Genomic DNA, 20935 nt, shown 5'->3' on the forward strand with positions numbered 1-20935 from the left:
TGTTGCTAAGAATAATGTAAGTAGTCATCTTACTGCACACTTAAACTGGGAAATGAAATTTTTATACTGTCTATAAGCTTTTTGTAAAGTTTTAAAAAATTTTTTATTGTTATGTTAATCACCATACATTACATCATTAGTTTTTTGATGTAGTGTTCCATGATTCATTGTTTGTGCATAACACCCAGTGCTCCACGCAGAATGTGCCCTCTTTAATACCCATCACCAGGCTAACCCATCCCCCCACCCCCCTCCCCTCTAGAACCCTCAGTTTGTTTTTCAGAGTCCATCGTCTCTCATGGTTCGTCTCCCCCTCCGATTTACTCCCCTTCATTCTTCCCCTCCTGCTATCTTCTTCTTTTTCTTTTTTCTTAACATATGTTGCATTATTTGTTTCAGAAGTACAGATCCGTGATTCAACAGTCTTGCACAATTCACAGCGCCCACCATAGCACATACCCTCCCCAGTGTCTGTCACCCAGCCACCCCATTCCTCCCACACCCCCTGTAAAGTTTCTTTTTGAACTTATTAAAAATGTAAAAATGTGATACCTTCTGATTTGTGCAAAAACAAAGAACTCTATGAGGAAGATAAAAATTGACTAGCCGAATTTCAGTAAAAATCTTTGTGTAATTGATTGATGGGATTGAAAATCGATCAGCATGATTTAGTAAGTGTAAATGATATATTTCTTCCATTTAGATCTGTGCGTATTTAAATACGAGAGGGACCTTTTTCAGTAAAGGCTGCCAGTAAAACCAGCTTTCTATGTAATTGAATTTATAGTGTTCCAAAGATTTGGTTTTAACACAAAATATTATACCAAGATTTTGAAAAATAAAGTACATTCAATTACACTGGTCTCCTTAAATTTTTTTCTCATGATTCTTTGTTGTAAAAAGTTTTTCCGGGGCACCTAGGTGTCTCGGTCAGTTAAGCGTCCAACTCTTGATTTCATTTTGTCTCATGTCACGATATCAGGGTTGTGAGATCAAGCCCTTTGTTGGACTCTGTGCTGGGCATGGAGCCTACTTAAAATTCTTTCTTCCCCCCATCCCCCCTCCCTCTCTTAAAAAAAAAAGTTTTTCAGTATTGTTAATAAAAAAAGTATGCGAAAACATGATTTCATTTTTATGTTATTGTATGTTTTTTTGATTTGTGTAATTTTTAAAAGATTTTTATTTATTTTTAAAGATTTTATTTATTTATTAGAGAGAGAGAGAAACAGCATGAGAGGGGAGAGGATCAGAGGGAGAAGCAGGCTCCCCGCTGAGCTGGGAGCCCGATGTGGGACTCCATCGGAGGACTCTGGGATCATGACCTGAGCCGAAGGCAGATGCCCAACCAACAGAGCCACCCAGGCGCCCTAAAGATTTTTAATTCATTCACTTTAGAGTCAGATGGAGAGAGAGAGAGAGCAGGAGCAGAGGGAGAGGGACAAGCAGACTCTGCGCTGAGCACAGAGCCCCACGTGGGGCTCGATCCCACGGCCCTGAGATCTTGACGAACCGAAACCAAGAGTTGAGTGCTTGACCAACTGAGCCACCCAGGCGCCCCTTGTGGGTTTTTTTTTTAATTGTACGTAAATTATATTCATCAACTGCATCTGAATGCCTTCTGCATTACTGGTAAGAGATGTAGGATGACCCCAAAGCCATGTTCTTGTGCCATGTCTGGACATCCAGTCTGTAATGTGGTTGGGGGTGGTGTGCCTCAGGTCTTCCTGACTGGGAGTCCTTCTGGAGGAGTCCACCCGCTTTGCAAGCAGGACCTCTCTCCAGCTGGGTCCCCTCCTCTTTCTCCCATTACCTTGTACTTTCTCATACGTCACATCTGGACCTTGGCTCCCCGCCTTTGCTTTCCAGGAAGGCTTTTTCTCCCACATCCTTGTCTTTTAACGCACCCCCCATCCCTTCCTTCCAGTTCTGCTTCCTGAGCACCCTACTGTTCTCCGTTATTTGGGGCCTGGCTTGTTGCTGCTCTCTCCATTCAGCTCACCCTGATCTCCCGGCGACAGCACTTACCTCTGATGACACTAAACACGTTTGTATTTACCTATGCATTTATTGCCTTTTACTAGATTGGTAGTTTATTGAATGCAGAGAGATTTTAAGGCAAAGCACCTTGTTCATAGCCAATAAGTGTTTGTTGAATGAATCAAATGAGATGTAGAATTAGGAATTTTTAAAAGTTGTCTAAAAATTTCATTATCACATTTGAAGTGTAGAAATTTTTTTTTTAATTTATTTATTTGACAGAGACACAGCGAGAGAGGGAACACAAGCAGGGGGAGTGGGGGATGGAGAAGCAGGCTTCCCGCTGAGCAGGGAGCCCGATGCGGGGCTCGATCCCAGGACCCTGGGATCGTGACCTAAGCCGAAGGCAGACACTTAACGACTGAGCCACCCAGGCGCCCCTGAAGTGTAGAAATTTTCTATCATGTGAATTTAGACAGATTCTAGCTAATTTAGTCCAGATGTTCAAACATACTAAATTAAAAGGCATAGTGAAACATTCTAGGCCAGCATTCCCCACAGCGAGGTATGGGTATTACCGGGTATAGCTACCACAGTAAGGGAAAAACAAGAGGGGTGCTACTGTGAAAAAGCAAGGGTGGTTATTTGGAGAATTGGGACTTAGGTCTTAGGAGGTAGTGGGTTGGATACATTTCTTGTATAAAAAGTCAGTTCCAGATTTAGTTGATTCTGGAGTGTGGAAGATCATTGTCCTCCCTTTTCTTGTGGCATAGAAACTCATGAGTGGGTAGAATTAAGTCTTTAGGTCACTCTGGGAGTTAAACACAGTTTGTTTCAATATTGTCCTAGTTATTTATTGAAACACTCATGGGCTTAGTCATCCAGACTCTTGTGAAGAGCCAACTGATTAGAAACTCAAGTGTGGAGCTTAGAAATTGTAATAGAAATTTTGTTGCTAATAGTGGGTGGACTATAACTTTCTAAAACCTGATTTTTATTTAGCAGTAATACAGAAGCAGTCCAAAGTTAGGTTTATTCAGTCTTATTTAAACAAAATGTGCAGATATGAGCTTAGTGTTATTTGTCAGTTTTAATAATGAGAGGTTTGGTGTTTAACATCCTGAAATGCTCTTGAGAGCTGTGGGGAAGATTCAGTCAAAGGCACACCTGAGGTCTGTCTTCCCTCATCCTATATTTAGAGCATCTAGTCTGTGTCAGGAGTTGTTCTTGGCACTGAGGATGTATCAACAAACAGAGCACATGAAGAGTCCCCTTCCCCCTTTAATGGGAAGAGACAGTAAATTAGATGAAGTGGCGGGATGGTGAGCGATGAAGTAGGTTGTTGTGGGCGTGATGCCTCCAGGGTTAAGTGGGGGGGCGGGGTGTCAGGGAAGGCCTTCCTAAGAAGGTAGCACTGAGCAGAGACCCAAACGCAGTGAGAGAGCAAAACTATGTAGACATCTGGACAAGAGTGTTGTAGGCAGAGGGAACAGCAGGTGCCAAGGTCCTGTGACTCTCCTTTATAGTTTTAGCTAATTCCACTAAAAGAAAAGGTGCTTTCCTAATCAGTTGGACTGAAATATTACCTAGAATCTGGTCACAAAGTCACAAATTTCTGGATGGTCCTATTCATATATTCTTCCTCAGAATTTTATTTTATTTTATTTTAAAGATTTTATTTATTTGACAGAGCGAGAGAGCACAAGCAGGGGGAACAGTAGACGGAGAGGGAGAAGCAGGCTTCCCGCCGAGCAGGGAGCTCGATGCGGGGCTCGATCCCAGGACCCTGAGGTCATGACCTGAGCCAAAGGCAGACGCTTAACCATCTGAGCCACACAGGTGCCCCAGTTCCTCAGAATTTTAGGACTGGCATATTGTCACGGTGAGCATAATTTGATTTCATCTCATTCAGATGCTTTTGAAAGTGGAGCCATATCCTTAGGGTCAGATGCTGCATAATTCACATACATCTGGAGGTTTTCACACTAATATTAGATAACAGGCACTTAGACCATGACCTCTAATCTTTACTTTTGAATGTTTTCTGAAATTGTGACTGATTCTAAATAGCCCAGCACTTCTTCGGAATTTGTGCTTCTGGGCAGTCGGGCAGTAGTATGTGGAGTCTCCAGTTGCCATCTGCTCATCCTGGAGGCCAGTTTGAATCTGGGCTTCTCAGACAGATCATCTTACTCTGACTTCTACCTGCAGGGTTGAGTTTAGTGTGTTCAGATCTTCCAGTTGTAAGAAAGCAGTACCTTCTGTGAGCCGTTGTGGACTTGGCCATTTGTATTTCTTATAGCATTGTAGGTTCAGAGAGTCATTCTGAGCTGAAGAAGCAACTCTGAGTTTCTTAAAAGAGTTTTGATGACATGTTCTAAACCAAACCTCCACGTTTTTTCTCCATATATTTTAATTAAGTCCATATATTTTAAACTTTTCCTAAGTATTCCATGAACTGGGTGAGAATATCAAGACTCTTCTTGGTCACCTCATCTGTTCTTCTTCCTAAAGACAGCACAGTCTTCAGTGTAGGACATAGCAGTAAAGGGCCCTCCAGCCCTCTCTCTTGACTGGAATCATTGAAACTCTTTTCTCCCCTTCATTACTGAAGTCCTGTGGTGACACAGGAGATGAACCTGCCCATGTCTGGATGTAAGGCAGTGTGCAGTTTGGAAGAAGGTATGCAAAATACCCCATGGGTGCAGGACTTGGAGAGCTCCTTCCCAGAGCAAGCTTTGGCTAGAGGAGCCCTGGTTCGTTTTCAGTCCTTACTCCTCGGGCTGGGAGCTTTTGTTCTAGCCAAATCTCCTGCTAAGGCGGGCTACATTTGGTCCGATTTCCTAGATTGAAATGGAGTGCTCTAAGAGCTGACCACACCAGTGCCTCTTCCTCTGCCTCCTGCCCCTTCCCTCCCCTTCCTGCTCTCTGGTGTGCTCAGGGTTGTTCAGATTGCAAGAAACAGATGGCCACCCTGCCAGTACCATTGCTCCTTCTCCGTGTGGCGGCTTCGCTGAGCTTCTCTTCTGGCTGGCCCCCCTTAACCATGGCTTCTGCTCTTTGGTGATTCTGCTTGCCATGGCCCAAGCCCTTCCTCTTGGCAGCCTCTAGTGAATACTGGCTGATTTCACTTTGGATTTTGATTCAGATTTCTCAGAGGTAGACCAGACCATGTTTTTATGCTAGGCCTCATCTTGGGTCCCTGGGCGTACTGTGATGGGCTGCCTCTCTTCCTCACCCTCCACCCCTCTGTAGGCATGAGAGAAAGGGCCTGGGTTACTAAGCAGGGGGACGGTGGGGGCACTTTCCCTATGAGAGCCACCTTGCAGACAAGCTTGGAGACGCACACCTGTTAGAACAGTGACCTTCTGTTTGGTTATGTGTAACAAAAGTTGTATGTGTAGTATGAGTTTGGAAGGGAGTGGCTTCAGAGGTACAAAAGTTAATTTTATTTAAAAGTGTTGTGGTGGGGTGCCCAGGTGGCTCAGTCGGTTGAGCGTCTGACTCTTGGTTTCAGGTCGGGTCATGATCTCAGGGTCCTGGGATTGAGCCCCGCATCGGGCTCCCTGCTCAGCAGGAAACCTGCTTCTCCCTCTGCCCCTTCCCCTGCTTGTGCTCGCTCTCTCAAATAAATAAATAAAATCTTAGAGGAAAAAAAGAAAGTTCTAGTCTAGGATTTTGTTCTATACATATCACTCAGAATTCTCCTTCACCAAGACACCTGTATATTTTTTTTAAGATTTTATTTATTTATTCGAGAGAGAGCGCACAAGCAGGCAGAAGGGCATAGAGAGAGAGAGAGAGAGAGAAGCAGGCTCTACACCAAGCAAGGAACTCGATGCGGGGCTCCATCCCAGGACCCTGGGATCATGACCTGAGCCGAAGGCAGACGCTTAACCGACTGAGCCACCCAGGCGTCCCTAGACCAGAACTTTCTGTTTATCAGTTTCTAAGTCTTGTTCAGGATATCAAAACAGATTATAAAGACTGAATTTAACTAAAAGTTATGCCCAAAATAACATTTGAAGTTTTCTTTTTAATCCCCTTTCCCCTTAAATGAAGTCTTGCACGGTACCTAATGGAAACCAGATTGTCCAAGGATGTGGCCTCACAGCAAGGGCTGGACTGGGGACCTGGGCGGTTTTCCAGCCTTGCCAGGAATTGACAGTGGGACTCAGAGAGAGTCTCTTGTCCTCCTCTGATTTGTAAAACGAGAGATTTAGGTGAGATTAAGGGTTGCAGGCTGGGCCTGGCTGCTGCTTGTGGCGGGAGCTGTCTAGGCCAGGTGGGACGAAAGCCCTGTGCTGTGCCCAACCTGCTGGGCAAGTGGGGCAGGGGGCCTGCAGGAGCAGCTCCCATGTGCAACCCTGAGGGCTGCGGCCAGAGTTGGGGTCTTTTGATTTAGAGCAGTTGGAGACAGTTAAAGGGCTTGGAAAAGCTGAGCAGACATGCCTGGCGGCAGTGAGGGTAACGGTTCGCAGGATAACAGTGGGTATGGGGGACAGGTGAGAGGCCAGGTGGCAGTGAAAATGCACAGAAGGGCACACCTCTGAGCCTCATAGGAGAGTGAGGTGGGTTGAAGGTGGGAGGGGCAAAGCAAACTCTTAGGAGTCTGACTTCAGAAATGATTTTCCCTGAGATAGGAGATACTACTGAAGGGCTGGACGGGGGCAGGTCTTACGGTGTGTTAGCTGCGTTTGTTTAGGACCTCATACTCCTTGGTTCACAGTGTGTGCCCAACATAAGTGTTGGTCTCCTTTCTCCTGCTTTCCTGTCCTCCCCGCAACCCAGCTTCATTTTATGCTCACTCCTCCCCCACCCCCCAATCTGCTCCAGTCTGATAGGTTTGTGTATTTGGATAAGTATGAATCTCTGTTTTCAAAAAAATCCCTTGTATGTATTTGTTTATCACCAAATGGTGTGAGGCACAGGTCCTGCTCTCACTTCATGCAGCTCCATGTCCACGATCATCTGTTGCCTTGTGTATGTCATGTCTGTCCATCTGTCCCACGAGTGTGTGCTGAGTGCCGGATTGTCAGGCTGTGTGGACAGATGTGGAGGGCCTTGTCTGACACTCTAACAACACTGGTTTTAATCATGTTCAGATGGGAACATGGGAGGATCTTGAGCAGAAGAGTGATATGCTGTGACTTAGGTTCTACAAGAACGACTGCTGATGCTTTGTGGATGTAAGGGGCAAAGACTGAAGCAGGAAGACCCGTTAGAGGCCTGGTGTCAGGTGTGGGGTGGGCATTCGACAGGTGAATGATTTCTGCTTTTGGGATGTGGGGCATAGGCATCTTCTCAGAGGTGTGCTTCACATGGGGCAGGCTAGGCTGTTCCACGAACTAAGCTGGCCGTGCCTACCGACCTTTCATTTTCTTTGCATTGATGACACCCAGGTTCTCTGGTTCACTGCTGCCACATCTAAGTTTGGTTTTGGACATGTTGAACTCCAAGAGCCTAGAGACATCCAGGAGGAGATCCGGATTAGGCAGTTGTTCCATGGACATCTGACTGTTGCTCTTCTCTGTACCACTGGCTCCCTTTCCATTGTGGACCACGGTCTGTTTTGCTCCCACACCGTGTCTTCACCCTTCCAGCCTTCAATGTGGAGTTTGTTCTGCCAGTCTTTGGATCATTTTATGGGTTAGTTATACTGATCTGTTAACCTTGTTGTATCTGTGGAATAAGGCAGGCCAAGAGTTCTCCTACTCCACCGTCTTCCCAGCCCTCTCCACCATAGACATTGAGCCCCAAACCAACTTCTGGGAGTTGAGTGTGACTTGATGGTCTGCATGTGGCTAGTGGGGTGAAGCATCAGTGAGGAGAGACCAAGAACGGGCCCTTGAGGTTCTGTAACACTCAGAACCTGTGACTCCTCTTACATCATCATCATCATCATCATCATCATCATTTTTTTTTTTAAGATTTTATTTATTTGACAGAGAGAGAGAGCACAAGCAGGGGGAGCAGCAGAGGGAGAGGGAGAAGCAGGCTTCCGACAGAGCAGGGAGTCTGTTCAACCGACTGAGCCGTCCAGGTGCTCCTCCTCCTCCTTCTCCTCCTCCTCATCATCATCATCATCTTAAGTAATCTCTGAGCTCAACATGGGGCTCAAATTCACGACCCCAGATCAAGAGTTCCATGCTCCACTGACTGAGCCAGCTAGGTGCCCACCTCTCTTAACATTTTTAATGCTTACATCTAACTGCCTTAAATAGATTTGGAACAGAGGAGTTTTCAATAAATATTACATGCACAGTTTTTTTATTACATGAATTAATCATTTGGCATTAATTAAAAAATGAACATTAGGGGCGCCTGGGTGGCTCAGTCTTTAAGCGTCTGCCTTCGGCTCAGGTCATGGTCCCAGGGTCCTGGGATCGAGCCCCGCCCGCATCGGGCTCCCTGCTCCACGGGAAGCCTGCTTCTCCCTCTCCCACTCCCCCTGCTTGTGTTCCCTCTTTCGCTGTGTCTCTCTCTGTCAAATAAATAAAGTCTTTAAAAAAAAATTAAAATCAGAAGCAACATGAATTTATCAGTTAATTCTGGTTACCAAAGTGTTATTTGGGTACACAGGTAGTAGCGGCTCTCTGCCCTCTTGGAAGTATTGAAAAGCCAAATGAAAAAAAAAAAAAAAAAAAAACTTACTGAGAATAAAAGGTTCCCTCGCCCTCTGTTTGAAGGTCCCCACTTGTCTAACCGCCTCCCTCCCAAGATACGTGAGATGCTCCCGGCCCAGGCCCTCGGTCGGAGAGCTTGCCGACCTGTCATTGCAGGTGAGAGGGAGGAAGCAAAGACAGCGCATCATCTCTGCAGACTGAGAACCACAGTGTTTGTCCAAGTGAGACAAGTCACGGTTGATGCCCAGCGACTGGGTCACCGACAGTTTGTTCAGAGGTGTGGTTACTAGGGCCAGATTCACCAAGGGGTGTCAGAGCCTTGGACTTCAAGTTGAAATACTTGAAAGAATGCAGATTTATTCATTGAGCAAACATTTATTGAAGATTTTTGATATGTTGGGTACATGCCAGATACTGGGATTGTAACACTGGAAGAATATCCATCAATCTCGTTGTATATTGTTTGGCATGGTTGGGTTGCAAGGAAGTGTGGGGTGGAGTGGTTTCTGCTCCGAGGAGGCTTATGCTGTAGGTGAGTTGGACAGCAATGAGATAGAAATAGCAGCAGTCCAGAACTATAATAGAATTCAAAAATTAATTTATATAGTTCTTTTGGCATTAATTTACAGTGTAAGCAGTTAGTTGCTGAGGAACTCTGCCACAAGCTGATAGTGGTGTGTGAACACTAGCTGGCCTCCCTACAGCACTTCCCACGTCAGGCACTGTTGTGCTGCCCATGAGTGCGTGTCTCCCTTCTGTCCTCACGGGGACCTGAAGCAGAGGTGCTCTTGTCCCCACTTTATGTTGAGGAAACAGGCAGAGAAAGACCAAGGACTTGTTCAGGGCCAGCTGCACAGCTAGGAGCAAGGGGCCAGGGCCAGGCAGCGCCTGCCCTTTTGGTTGTTGGGGTCTGGGAAGGTACCGCAACAGGTGTCGGGCCACCTAAGACGGTGGTGTGCGGACTCTGACCAATCTCTGTGGTTTAGACAGTAATTTCCATACAGCATTTTTGAGGATTTAATATGGTTGCTTGAGTTTTATTGGACTCCGTACAGGTATTGAACTCAAAATTATATTACCTCAGGCTTTTAGTTGACAGAACTAAAATACCTCAGATTTGAGAATATTGTGGAGTCCATGTAATAATTATTCCAGATATTCATTATTTTTGATGTAACTAATGGTTACCATTCTGATGTCAATTTTGTGAAGGCATGAATTTGAAAAGGGGGAATGTTGAAGCTCCTGGTTTTGTCTGGAAGTCACTTAGCTGCTGGCTGCCCACACCCCACCGGCGTTTCACTTGAGCTTTGTTGTGGTTTTCCTGCCCTGTGAACAGTGACCATCTCCTGAGATTAATAGAAGAATGTCCAGAAGTGCAGTGTGTACCTAGAGGCAGAACTTATTTTAATCTTACATGTTTCTTAAAGGTCTGATGAGGTCATTTAACTGTTTTAGTGATTTGTTACAGTAGGTCTTCTTGAAGGTCCTCATGTGTCCTGGAGAATGTCAGGAGTCTGTTGTAGAAAATAAACTGACTTGAGAACATCCATGGATAGTGGAACGGTGGTAGGAATTAATTTAAAACCATGGCTTTGGAGAATGTGTGGGTCGTTTGAGGTAGATGAGAGAGTGAAAATCTTAGTAGGACTCCATGAATGCTAATTGTTATCATGTGCTTTTCATGATTCTAAAATGTTTCTGGTGTTAGAACATTTAATTTTTAACCCTGTGAAGTATACATTGTTAGTGCTCAGGAATATTCTATTTCTTAAAGGATAATCATCTGTTAAACTCTCTAGAACAGTTCTTTTTTAATCTGTTGGGTTTTTTTTAAATTTTCATTATCCACCCGCCCCCTTAATTTGCCCTTCTTAAAAAAAAAAACTATTTTTTTAATAGTGGTAAAAATATATATCATAAAATGTGCCATTTTAACCATTTTTAAGCATACAGTTCAATGAGATGTGCCACATTTTAACTACTTTTTTTATCATTATGTTAATCACCATACATTACATCATTAGTTCTTGATGTAGTGTTCCATGATTCATTGTTTGCGTTTAACTATTTTTTATTGTTGAACAGTGCCCTTTACTAAGTCATTAACTTTTCATATTTATTAATAATTTGTTCCTGTTTTGGGGAGGGCAGTTTTCTGAATTGATTTCTAATTGTGAGCTGATTTTTTTTTTCACTTCAAAATAATACTAGTTGTTAAAGCTATGAACTTAATTTTAAGTACAACTTTGGCCAGACACCTAAAGTTTTTTGATACATAGTGTTCTCAGTTTTGTTGTTTTTCTGAATCTGTTTACTCAGCACACATTCAGTTAGTGCATATTATGTGTTAGTTACTAAGGTGTAAGTACTGGGACTTTAAAGATTTATTTTATCTATTTAAGAGCACCAGTGAGGGGAGGGAGAGAGAGAATCTCAAGCAGATTCCATGCCAAGTGCGGAGCCCAACGTGGGTCTCAATCCCATGACTCCCAAGATCATGACCTGAGCCGAAACCAAGAGTCAGACGTTAACGGAGCCACCATGGCACCCCTATTTTTTTTTTAATTTATTTATTTGTTTGACAAGAGAGAGGCAGCGAGAGAGGGAACACAAGCAAGGGGAGTGGGGGAGGGAGAAGCAGGCTTCCCGCAGAGCAGGGAGCCCGATGCGGGGCTCGATCCCAGGACCCTGGGACCATGACCTGAGCTGAAGGCAGACGCTTAAGGACTGAGCCACCCAGGCACCCCCCTATTTTTTGTTTTTAAGTGAATATGGCCTGTATAACTTTTGTCTTTTGTAATATAGGTTTTTGTTTGTTTTCTGGTAGCTTATTTGATTGGTTTTCCAAGTGTTTCATGGAGCTTAACACTAGAAGTATTCAGTGGAGTTTTAAATCTTGACATAAATCCAACAAATAAGCCTTTTTTTTTTTTTTAAAGATTTTATTTATTTATTTGAGAGAGAGAATACATGAGAGGGGGAAAGGTCAGAGGGAGAAGCAGACTCCCCGCCGAGCAGGGAGCCCGATGCGGGACTCGATCCTGGGACTCCAGGATCATGACCTGAGCCGAAGGCAGTCGCCCAACCATCTGAGCCACCCAGGCGCCCCACAAATAAGCTTTTTTTAAATTTGTCATTTTTGTTTTTTCTCTACTTGGTTTGTTACAGGTTGATAGGTGCCCTGTTTGACGGTTGATAACCTCTGTTAATTTTTACTGGAGACTTCACTGGCTTTTGCATTATATATTCAACATTTTTTTTTAAAGATTTTATTATTTATTTGACAGAGAGAGACACAGTGAGAGAGGGAACACAAGCAGGGGGAGTGGGAGAGGGAGAAGCGGGCTTCCCGCGGAGCAGGGAGCCCAATGTGGGGCTCGATCCCAGGACCCTGGGATCATGATCTGAGCCGAAGGCAGACACTTAATGGCTGAGCCACCCAGGCGCCCCTCAACATGTTTATTTTAATATTGAGTTAGGACCTTCATATCTTTATTAAAACTATACCTCCTATTAGCAGAATAACCTTGTTACTTATAATGTTTTTCTTTTCTTTTTAGTATTTTATTTTTAACTGATCTCTACACCCAGTGTGGAGCTCAAATTCACAACCCCGAGATCAAGAATTGTGTGCTCCACTGACCACACCAGCCAGGCACCCCACTTATGTTTCTCTGATTTTAAATTGCTACCCATGCATTCATTTTATTTGCATTTGCCTGTTTTATTTTGCCCATTTAAAAAATTCTGTCAGTTTAATGATAATAAACAGTGGCCATTTTGACTTAATGATTACTATGTCCTACATTCTATTAAGCACTTTACTTGTCATATCTCATTTGATTCTGTGGCAACCTTCTGAGTGGATTTTTTTAATCCTCCATTTACAAATAAGGAAACTGAGGCTTGCAGTGTTACTGACTTGCTTAAAGGTGAACAGTGAGTAGTTTTCAACCACACTTGTACAGTATTTTAAATATATTTTCTAAGCAGCCATAGGGTTCAGTATTGCGTTAAAAAATAAACTTGGGGGCGCCTCGGTGGCTCAGTTGGTTAAGCGACTGCCTTCGGCTCGGGTCATGATCCTGGAGTCCCGGGATCGAGTCCCGCATCGGGCTCCCTGCTCGGCAGGGAGTCTGCTTCTCCCTCTGACCCTCCCCCCTCTCATGTGCTCTCTCTCTCATTCTCTGTCTCTCTCAAATAAATAAAATCTTTAAAAAACAGATGTTTAAAAAAAAATAAACTTGGGGCACTTGGGTGGCTCGGTTGGTTGGGCATCCACCTCTTGGTTTTGGCTCAGGTTGTGATCTTGTGGGTGGTGGGCTCGAGCCCCACACCCAACTCTGTGCTTGGCGGGGCATCTGCTCAGAGATTCTCTCTCTCTCTCTCTTCCCCCCTCTCTTTCTCATTCTCTCTCCAATAAATTAATCTTTAAAAACAATAAAAAAGAAAAAACTTAGGGGCGCCTGGGTGGCTCTGTTGCTTAAGCATCCGATTCTTGATCTCGGCTCAGGTCTTGATCTCAGGGTCGTGAGTTCAAGCCCCACATTGGGCTCCATGCTGGGTGTGGAACTTACTTAAAAAAAAAAAAAAAAGAAAACTTAATATTTTTTAATACCTTATAAGGTATCTCTATTTCTCAGAAGAAGAAAAATGAGTTCTGGGCACCTGACTGGCTCAGTCAACGGAGCATGCGACTCTTGCCCCACACTGGGGGTATGGATTTTTTAAATAAGTAAAATCTAGGGGCTCCTGGGTGGCTCAGTCGTTGAGCGTCTGCCTTCGGCTCAGGTCATGGTCCCAGGGTCCTGGGATCGAGCCCCGCATCGGGCTCCCTGCTCCGCGGGAAGCCTGCTGCTCCCTCTCCCTCTGCTCCCCCTGCTTGTGTTCCCTCTCTCGCTGTGTCTCTCTCTGTCAAATAAATAAATAAAATCTTAAAAAAAAATAAGTAAAATCTTTAAAAAAACCAAATAAAAGGAAGAAAATGAGTTCTGCAAATATGAGTGACTTCTCAGGGTTACACAGCTTATTAGGAGGTAGAGTTGGGATTTGAACCCAGGTATCCTGGCTCCAGTCTCTCTATACCAAACACTGCTGCCTTTCTGCAGTTTCTCTTCTTAACCACTGCTACTGTTCTATTTGCGTTAGCCTGCCCTTGACCGTAAATGGTGCTAAGAGGTGAAAGTATTCCAATACATTCTTGTTTGTTTATTAAAATAATTTTTTTAAAGTAATTTCTATGCCCGGTCGGGGCTCCCACTCATGACCCTGAGATCAAGAGTCACATGCTCCATCAACTGAGCCGGCCGGGCACTATTTATTCCAAGTATATTTTATTTAGAAGCATGTGTATGTATGAAAACAAAGTCATAGCTGACTCAGTTTTGTTTGGGGGTAATGTTTTATTAATTTTTCTTCATGCCGTTTTGCAACAAAAATTCAGATAGTTGGAAAAATTTATCAGCATTGATGTTGCTGCTCTTGGAAGATGTGTCAACATTTTAGAAAGAAGCTTAATTCAGAAATATGTATTTTTGTGAAGACATACTTGTGGGATTCCACAACTTGTCTCATGTTCTCTTTACCTTTGACCATCACAGTATCTAGTCAGTGTTTGTTGTTGTCGAAATGTTGGTTCAGAAGTACCAGAAGTCCAGATGGCCAGGCTAGCTTCTAGTGTACTGAAACTACTGTCACCTGGTACATGTATTCATCTTGTGTACTAAGACTTCACACTTATCAGAACCCAAAGTTGTGGGGGTTGGAAGGAAAAAGTTTCTGGATTGGTCCAGAAAGTGTAAATCAGAGATGCTGCTTGCATTTGGATCCTTCTTTCCTGGAGAAGCAGCACCATCTATCGGGCATCTGTGCAGAATATATATAGCTATGTCTTGTGGGACAGTTCTCTAACCCCAAAGGTCTCCTGTTTGATGTGGTGAGTCCCTAGTGGGCCATTTCACCATTTTCTGCAGCCAGCTGTTTTGGGTGATGGAGTATGTGACAAGATGAGTGAATCCCATGACCATGGGTCATCACCTCACTGTTATCCTAAAACAGACTCCTTGGTCAGTGTTGTGTCATCACAGTGAAAAGTTGGTCAGCAAGTCCATAGGTGGTGACAGTGGAGAACAGGGTGTATACCAGTCTGGGTCCAATCAGGAGACAAACCATATAGTAATTTAAACAAGGGAAATTTAATATATTAAGAAATTAGTAAACTTTGACAGAGTAGCTGTAAACTGGAAAGAGAACTCTAAAGTATACTCCAGGGCTGAGGGATAGTACCCCCAAGGAAGGATACATTTGGAAGGGGGCCATACCCCAAGACTGGGGTTCATATCTTGTTGGAATACAGATGGTTGCCTGGACCAGAGCTAGTCCATACTTACTAGGCAAGCAGGATCAGTCTGGGGTGCAGGCCAGCTGAGGCGAACGGGTGGGTGTGCAGAGGCAGTCAGGGTCCCCTGTAGGCATGCTGCCTGGGGGCATTGTGTCTGTGTTGGGAGGGCCCTGGAAACATTCCTCTAGGGTTCAGGGGAGCCAGCATTGACGCAGGTGTGCAGGCGTCTGGGAAGCATCAGCAGAACTGGTTGCGGGAGCAGCAACCTCCTAACCAGGCCTGCACACACTTGTCTGTCACTTGGGCCAGGGTGGCTCCAGGCCCCTGTGTGGGACAAGATTGGGTGGTAGTAGGCTCACTAGACAGCCAGCCCTGCAGGAACCCTTCTATGTGCTGAGGCATGGGGCTGAGGAGAGGGTGCAGGAAGCAGTCATTGAGGCTGGGGCACAAGTCCAGACTCCCTGGGGCTCCTCCCAGGTATGTTATTGCTCCCTGAGTGAGTCCAGTGCTGGAGCAAGCACGAAATGCCAAACACCAGAGAAGCTATGTCCTGCAGGTACCTAGCATTGGAGAATCCAGATCATCCTTGGTGGAAGTTCATGTCACTGAGCACGTTCATCACTCCCATCCTTGCTGCCATGTCTCTTTGTTCATGAGCATATTTGAATAAGTGTTGGGGAAAGAAGCTCAGAGACATACATATGCGGGGCCACTCATCTCATCCACCGAGTTTTGAGAGCTGCTTCGGTGCTGGCTGTCATTGCTGAGCGCTCACAGAGGATACAGATTTCCTTGTGCTCCATGCCCAACCTCAGGCCCCTTCCCTAGAGCCCTCTGCCTCCCGTTATCCCTTCTTGTTCTTTCCAAGTTCCCGGGCCAGCCAGCCAGACACCACCTTCTGTCAGTACGGTGGTGTAGATCTGCATCTCTGGCCGTTTCTCCTCCCTGGCGAAGCGTACAGGCAAGCACCCTTCTCAGACTTGTGCTCACTGGTTGGATTTTCCCTTCCGCGGAGCCTTCAGGACCCTGAGTACAGCGTCAGCTCTAACCACATCCACCACTGGCTGGTGCCAATATTCTCATCCAGAGCCATCTATAAAGAGACTCTGCATTTTCTTCCTGTTATTGGTCATAGGTGTCACTTGATTGTGCAGCGTGTGTGTGATTTCAGGGTCGTCTTGCACACGTTCTCCTGGTGGACAGCTCAGGTAGCTCCCGGTCAGGCAGCCGGCCTCTCCGGTCTGCTGCCATCACTTGAAAACCACTGGAGAGTTTTCTGCTTGCTCATTCCATGGACACTGCCTGTCCTAGGAGTGACATTATGGAAGGTGTTAGAAGAAGGAATGTGCTGGGGACAAAGTCTGTGGTCAGTTTCTTGGGGGGAGAGAGAGAGAGAGAGAGAGAGAGGAGCACGTGTGGTCGGGAAATGCTGTGCAAACAGGAGGCCAGTCCTAACTGCCCAGACTGGGAGAGAGTGGGCATGGGGGGAGTCAGCTTTTAAAGAGAAGATGCCTGAGTTGCACTGAAAGAGGAGAGGCACTTTCCAGGTGGCTAATGGGCACTTCTTTTGTGGTGTTGTGAGTACAAGTGCAGGATTCACACTGCCTGGATTTGGAATCCTAGCTCTGTGATGTCACATGGGCTTCCATGATGGGTCTGTTCCTTAGGTGCCACAGCTTTTTAAATGAGACAGGAGTGCCTGCCTTTGGGGTCATCCTAAGAGTTATCAGAGGAAATACGTGCATGGCATTTATTTTGCATAATGCCTGGCGCTTGGTTCTTAGCTTTGTAGTTTTTTTTTTTTTTTTAAGATTTATGTATTTGAGAGAGCGAGAATGAGAGAGAGAGAGTACATGAGGGGGGGGAGGGTCAGAGGGAGAAGCAGGCTCCTCCCCGAGCAGGGAGCCCGATGTGGGATTCGATCCCGGGACTCCAGGATCATGACCTGAGCCGAAGGCAGTCACTTAACCAACTGAGCCACCCAGGTGCCCTTAGCTTTGTAGTTTGACGTGAGTCATTTCCTGTCCTCGGGGCTTCTGTAGTAACGTGCACAGCTTTTTATATTAATACTTTTTCTTTCATGATGTTGAAACAGTCCACTCCCATGCCATTTTCTCAAGAGCCAGAACATGTATGTGGTCTTTGGATCCATCTCCAGCACCTTGTAGGTCTTCCATAAATACTGACTGAACCGTACAGAAGTAGGAATGTAGGAAAAATGGAATATTTTCTAATTGTGAGGCATGTTTCTATCAATTTATTTCCTTTTTTTTTTAATAAAAGATTTTATTTATTTATTTGACAGAGAGAGCGCATTGCATGGGGAGGGGCAGGCAGAGGGAGAGGGAGAAGCAGGCTCCCGCTGAGCAGGGAGCCCGATGTGGGACTCCATCCCAGGACCCTGGGATCATGACCTGAGCCGAAGGCAGCTGCTTAACCAGCTGAGCCACCCAGGTGCCCCTATCAATTTATTTCTGATAATATGTTTTATTTGCATTTAACGTTTCTTTGCACTCACCACAGACCATCAGGTGAGAATAGACACCTTTAACGGGATGATTACTTGGCAGTTTCTTTTGTACCACTGCAGGTGATCTTCAGCAGATCTGGCCCAGAGTTTCCAAGCATGGAACTGAATAGGTGCTTGGTCCTGGGAACCCCAAAGCCCCTTTACTGTAAGAAGCATCTAGAAGAGCCAGCTTCTCTGAGGGGAGGCTTCCAGAGCTTTCAGCTCATGATCACTTAGTCTCTTCTCATTTGATTTTAGTTAACAGCTGTAAAAACATAGAGCAGATATCTAAAAAAAAAATAAAATGTATCTTAACCTGAAAAACAGAGTTGAGTAATTTAAAAAATATATCTTGAGATAATAAGACTATAATGCGTTGGAATGCGTTTTGAGCTATCTGGTCCACAGTGATTTTTTAAAAATTCAGTCTTTGAGCCTTTGGTCAGATGACGCGAGCAGAGGTAGTGACCTCTCCCTCAAGGAGCCACCATGTATGGTTCCGTGTGCAAACATGGGTTATTCATTATGAATCAGAGTGCTAGCCAGCCCTGGATGGCCACTAAGTGTGTGCCAGCCTGGGGCTTGGAGCACTTACTGCCTCCTCAGGGCAGGCCGGTGGGGCAGGTGTTCCAGGGCGAGAGAGCTGAGGGCGGGGAGGGGGGCTAATGCCCGTGTTAGTCCTCCAGCGTGCGAGGCTGGGCAGTCCGGCCCAGAGCGGGCATTCTTCATTACCTCAGTAGCTTGTTTTTTCTTTAATTTTTCATTCTTTACTTGGAAAAATAAACTTTATTACGGTATAATTGACACACAGTAGGATGCACCCATTTTAAACATACAGTTGTAGGAGGGTTGACGTCCGCCGCTCCAGTTAAGACTTAGGAAAGGTCCGTCACCCCCCACGGTTCCCGCACCCTCCTTTGCCAGCCCCTCCTCTCTTGTCTGGCCCCAGGCAGCCATTGATGGTTACTGATAGGGCTTGGTTAAAATCTACCGTCTCGCTAGCTGTTTTCTGTTCATCATTTATTTCTTGTTTCCTTTTCCCTCTTTTTCTGCCTCTTCTGGGTTTAATTTAGCATGTATTATGATTCCATTTTATCTCTTCTGTTGACTTATTATTCATACCTCTTAAAGTATTTTTATACTTGTTGCCTTTGGGTTTATAGTGTACTTTTTTTAAATTTCTGTTTATTTTGAGAGAGAGAAAGGAACTTCTTTCATTTCCTAAGCACCATGCTTCTTGGTGGCACTAGCTTCCCCACCAAGGTGTCACAGTAAACAGCAGATTTGAAACTCCCACTGGCTTATGGATCACAGTGATTTCCGAGGGGTCTTCACAGTTAAGATGGGCATACATTTCAGAAGGCAGCCTCTGGGCTCCCCTCTCTCACACACACACACTCACACAGACTCTCCCACAGTGGGAACACTGTTCAGCTGGTGGGCTTGGCTGGCTCATGTCAGGTACTGTACCACGAGGAACATGACCGCACAGGTGAGCAGCATCCCACCAATCATAAAGTACTTGTCCTGGAAAGCCCGCTTCTCACCTCATGCTGTAACAAGCTCAGCATGTTGGCAGTATCAAGGATCTTCTGAGCCCCCTTCAAGGTCAGTCTCTGGGCCCTCAGTCCTTCCAGAATACTGTGCCCTACTCCAGTGAGGTCATCTGTGCTGTGGTGAATTTTCTGGAGGGTAAATGCCGTGAGTCATCCATTAGGATGGCGCTGAGTACTTAGTGGCGGAAGTGTGATACAGAAGCCCCTCATGCCATCTCTCTTGCTCTCTTATGTATCACTGATGCTGGAAGTTTCCAAGCATTCTACAGGTGCTAGACATGATACTTTCAGTGGTCAACATGAAGTTTGGCATTCTGTCTTTTGTTAGAGGGCTCCTTGCTGGACAAAATCTCCAGACATTCTAGATGGCTGAATATCTGGTCTGTGTTTGCTTGGATTTTGTTTTCTACTAAGTGCAGAGACTATTTTGCCATCTCAAGTCCTCCCTTGTGAGACTAGGTCTTACGGACCTGCTTGTGCGTTTGCTGGTATAGCAGCTCCATGTCGCCGGCCCTGCCGGGTCCAGCCCTGGCTTTGCAGTATATATTTTATGTGTTTGTTATTACAAATTTGCTTTATTTTTCTGTTGAATCAAGTATTGGCCCCCAGTTTACAGGTTGTTGTTTTTTTATGCCTTCCGAGCAGTAGCACAGTGAATATCACCTTGTCAATAGCCAAACAATAAATCAGATTACTCCCAGTGGTTATGACCACATCCAGATTGTTCTAGTGGTCAGGAACTCTTATTTGTTTGCTTTAGCTTTTAGTTCTTGGTTATATCTCCAAATATAGAAGAACTGAAAAACTCCTGCTGCCCCCACAGAGAAATTAATAGCAAACAGATTCTAGCTTTTTGGAACAATTAACAAGTGAGTCTCCTGACCACATAAACCCTGTAGCCGTCAACATAGCAGATTGAGTTGTGCTGCGTTTCTCTGCAGGTCTGGCCATGTCAGCCAATCCAGCACACACCACCCCCATTTCATAATTGGAACTCAGAAAAAGACTGGGACCTGCCAGGTGGTTGTACACAGCCTCAATCTCTCCGCCAGCAAGAGCTTCATTTTATCAAGGATCCAGTGGTAGGTGGCCCGAAGGGCCCAGGTGCCAGCAGCTGACATCTCTGTGGAAGAGTGGTCGTGGAGGCAGCCCTCTCCCTCTGCATGACAACGAAGGGCACTCGTCACTTTCTCTTGCCATAGTGCCTCATATCTTCCTCTCCCCTTACAGTGTACATTTTAAATTCATCCACAGTTTACCTTCAGATGATACTGTACTGCTTCACAGTATAGTACAGGCGTACTTTGTTTTAGTTGAAGGTTTGTGGCAACCTGCGTTGACCAAGGTTTTTTATTGGTGCAGTTTTTCCAACAGCATTTATTCCCTTTGTGTCTCTGTGTCACAGTTGGGTAATTCTCAGTATTTCAAACATTTTCATTATAACATTTGTTGTGGTGATGTGTGATCATTGATCTCTGATGTTACTATTGTACTTCTTTTGGGGTGCCACAAACTGTGCCCATTAGGACGGTAAGCTTTTTTTTTTTTTAAGACGGTGAATAATAAATGTTGTGTATGTTCTGACTGCTCTGTGGACTGTCAGTCCACCCCCCCCCTTCCCACTTGGGCCTTCCTGTCCCCTGAGACACAACAATATGGAAATTAGGCCAATTAATAACCCTGTAATGGCCTCTAAGTGCTCAAGTGAAAGGAAGAGTCACACATATCTCACTTGAAATCAAAAGCTAGAAATGATTAAGCTTAGTGAGGAAGGGATGTCTAAAGCCGAGATAGGCCAAAAGGCAGGCCTCTTGTGCCAAAAGGCCACGTCACAAATGCCAAGGAAGTGTTCTCGAAGGAAGTTAAGAGCGCTACTCCAGCGAACACATGAGTGATAAGAATGTGCAACGGCCTCATTGCTGAT

At 45.2% G+C, this 20935-nt stretch overlaps 2 protein-coding genes and 1 pseudogene across 3 annotated transcripts in view; 1 reads left to right on the forward strand and 2 right to left on the reverse strand.

Moving 5' to 3' along the window:
* FAM193A (family with sequence similarity 193 member A) overlaps positions 1–20935 on the forward strand; it is a 163275-nt gene that overhangs the window by 18336 nt on the left and 124004 nt on the right. The gene's annotated exons all lie outside the window — the stretch shown is intronic.
* Positions 18908–19514, reverse strand: LOC113924445 (Golgi SNAP receptor complex member 2). The gene is given in 4 exon segments (XM_027598308.1): positions 18908–19002; positions 19005–19150; positions 19152–19277; positions 19279–19514. Coding segments are annotated over 4 exon segments (603 nt in total).
* On the reverse strand, positions 19755–20132 carry LOC113924446 (annotated as a pseudogene).

The sequence above is a fragment of the Zalophus californianus genome, chromosome 2 (assembly GCF_009762305.2).
Source record: "Zalophus californianus isolate mZalCal1 chromosome 2, mZalCal1.pri.v2, whole genome shotgun sequence".
NCBI lineage: Eukaryota > Metazoa > Chordata > Mammalia > Carnivora > Otariidae > Zalophus > Zalophus californianus.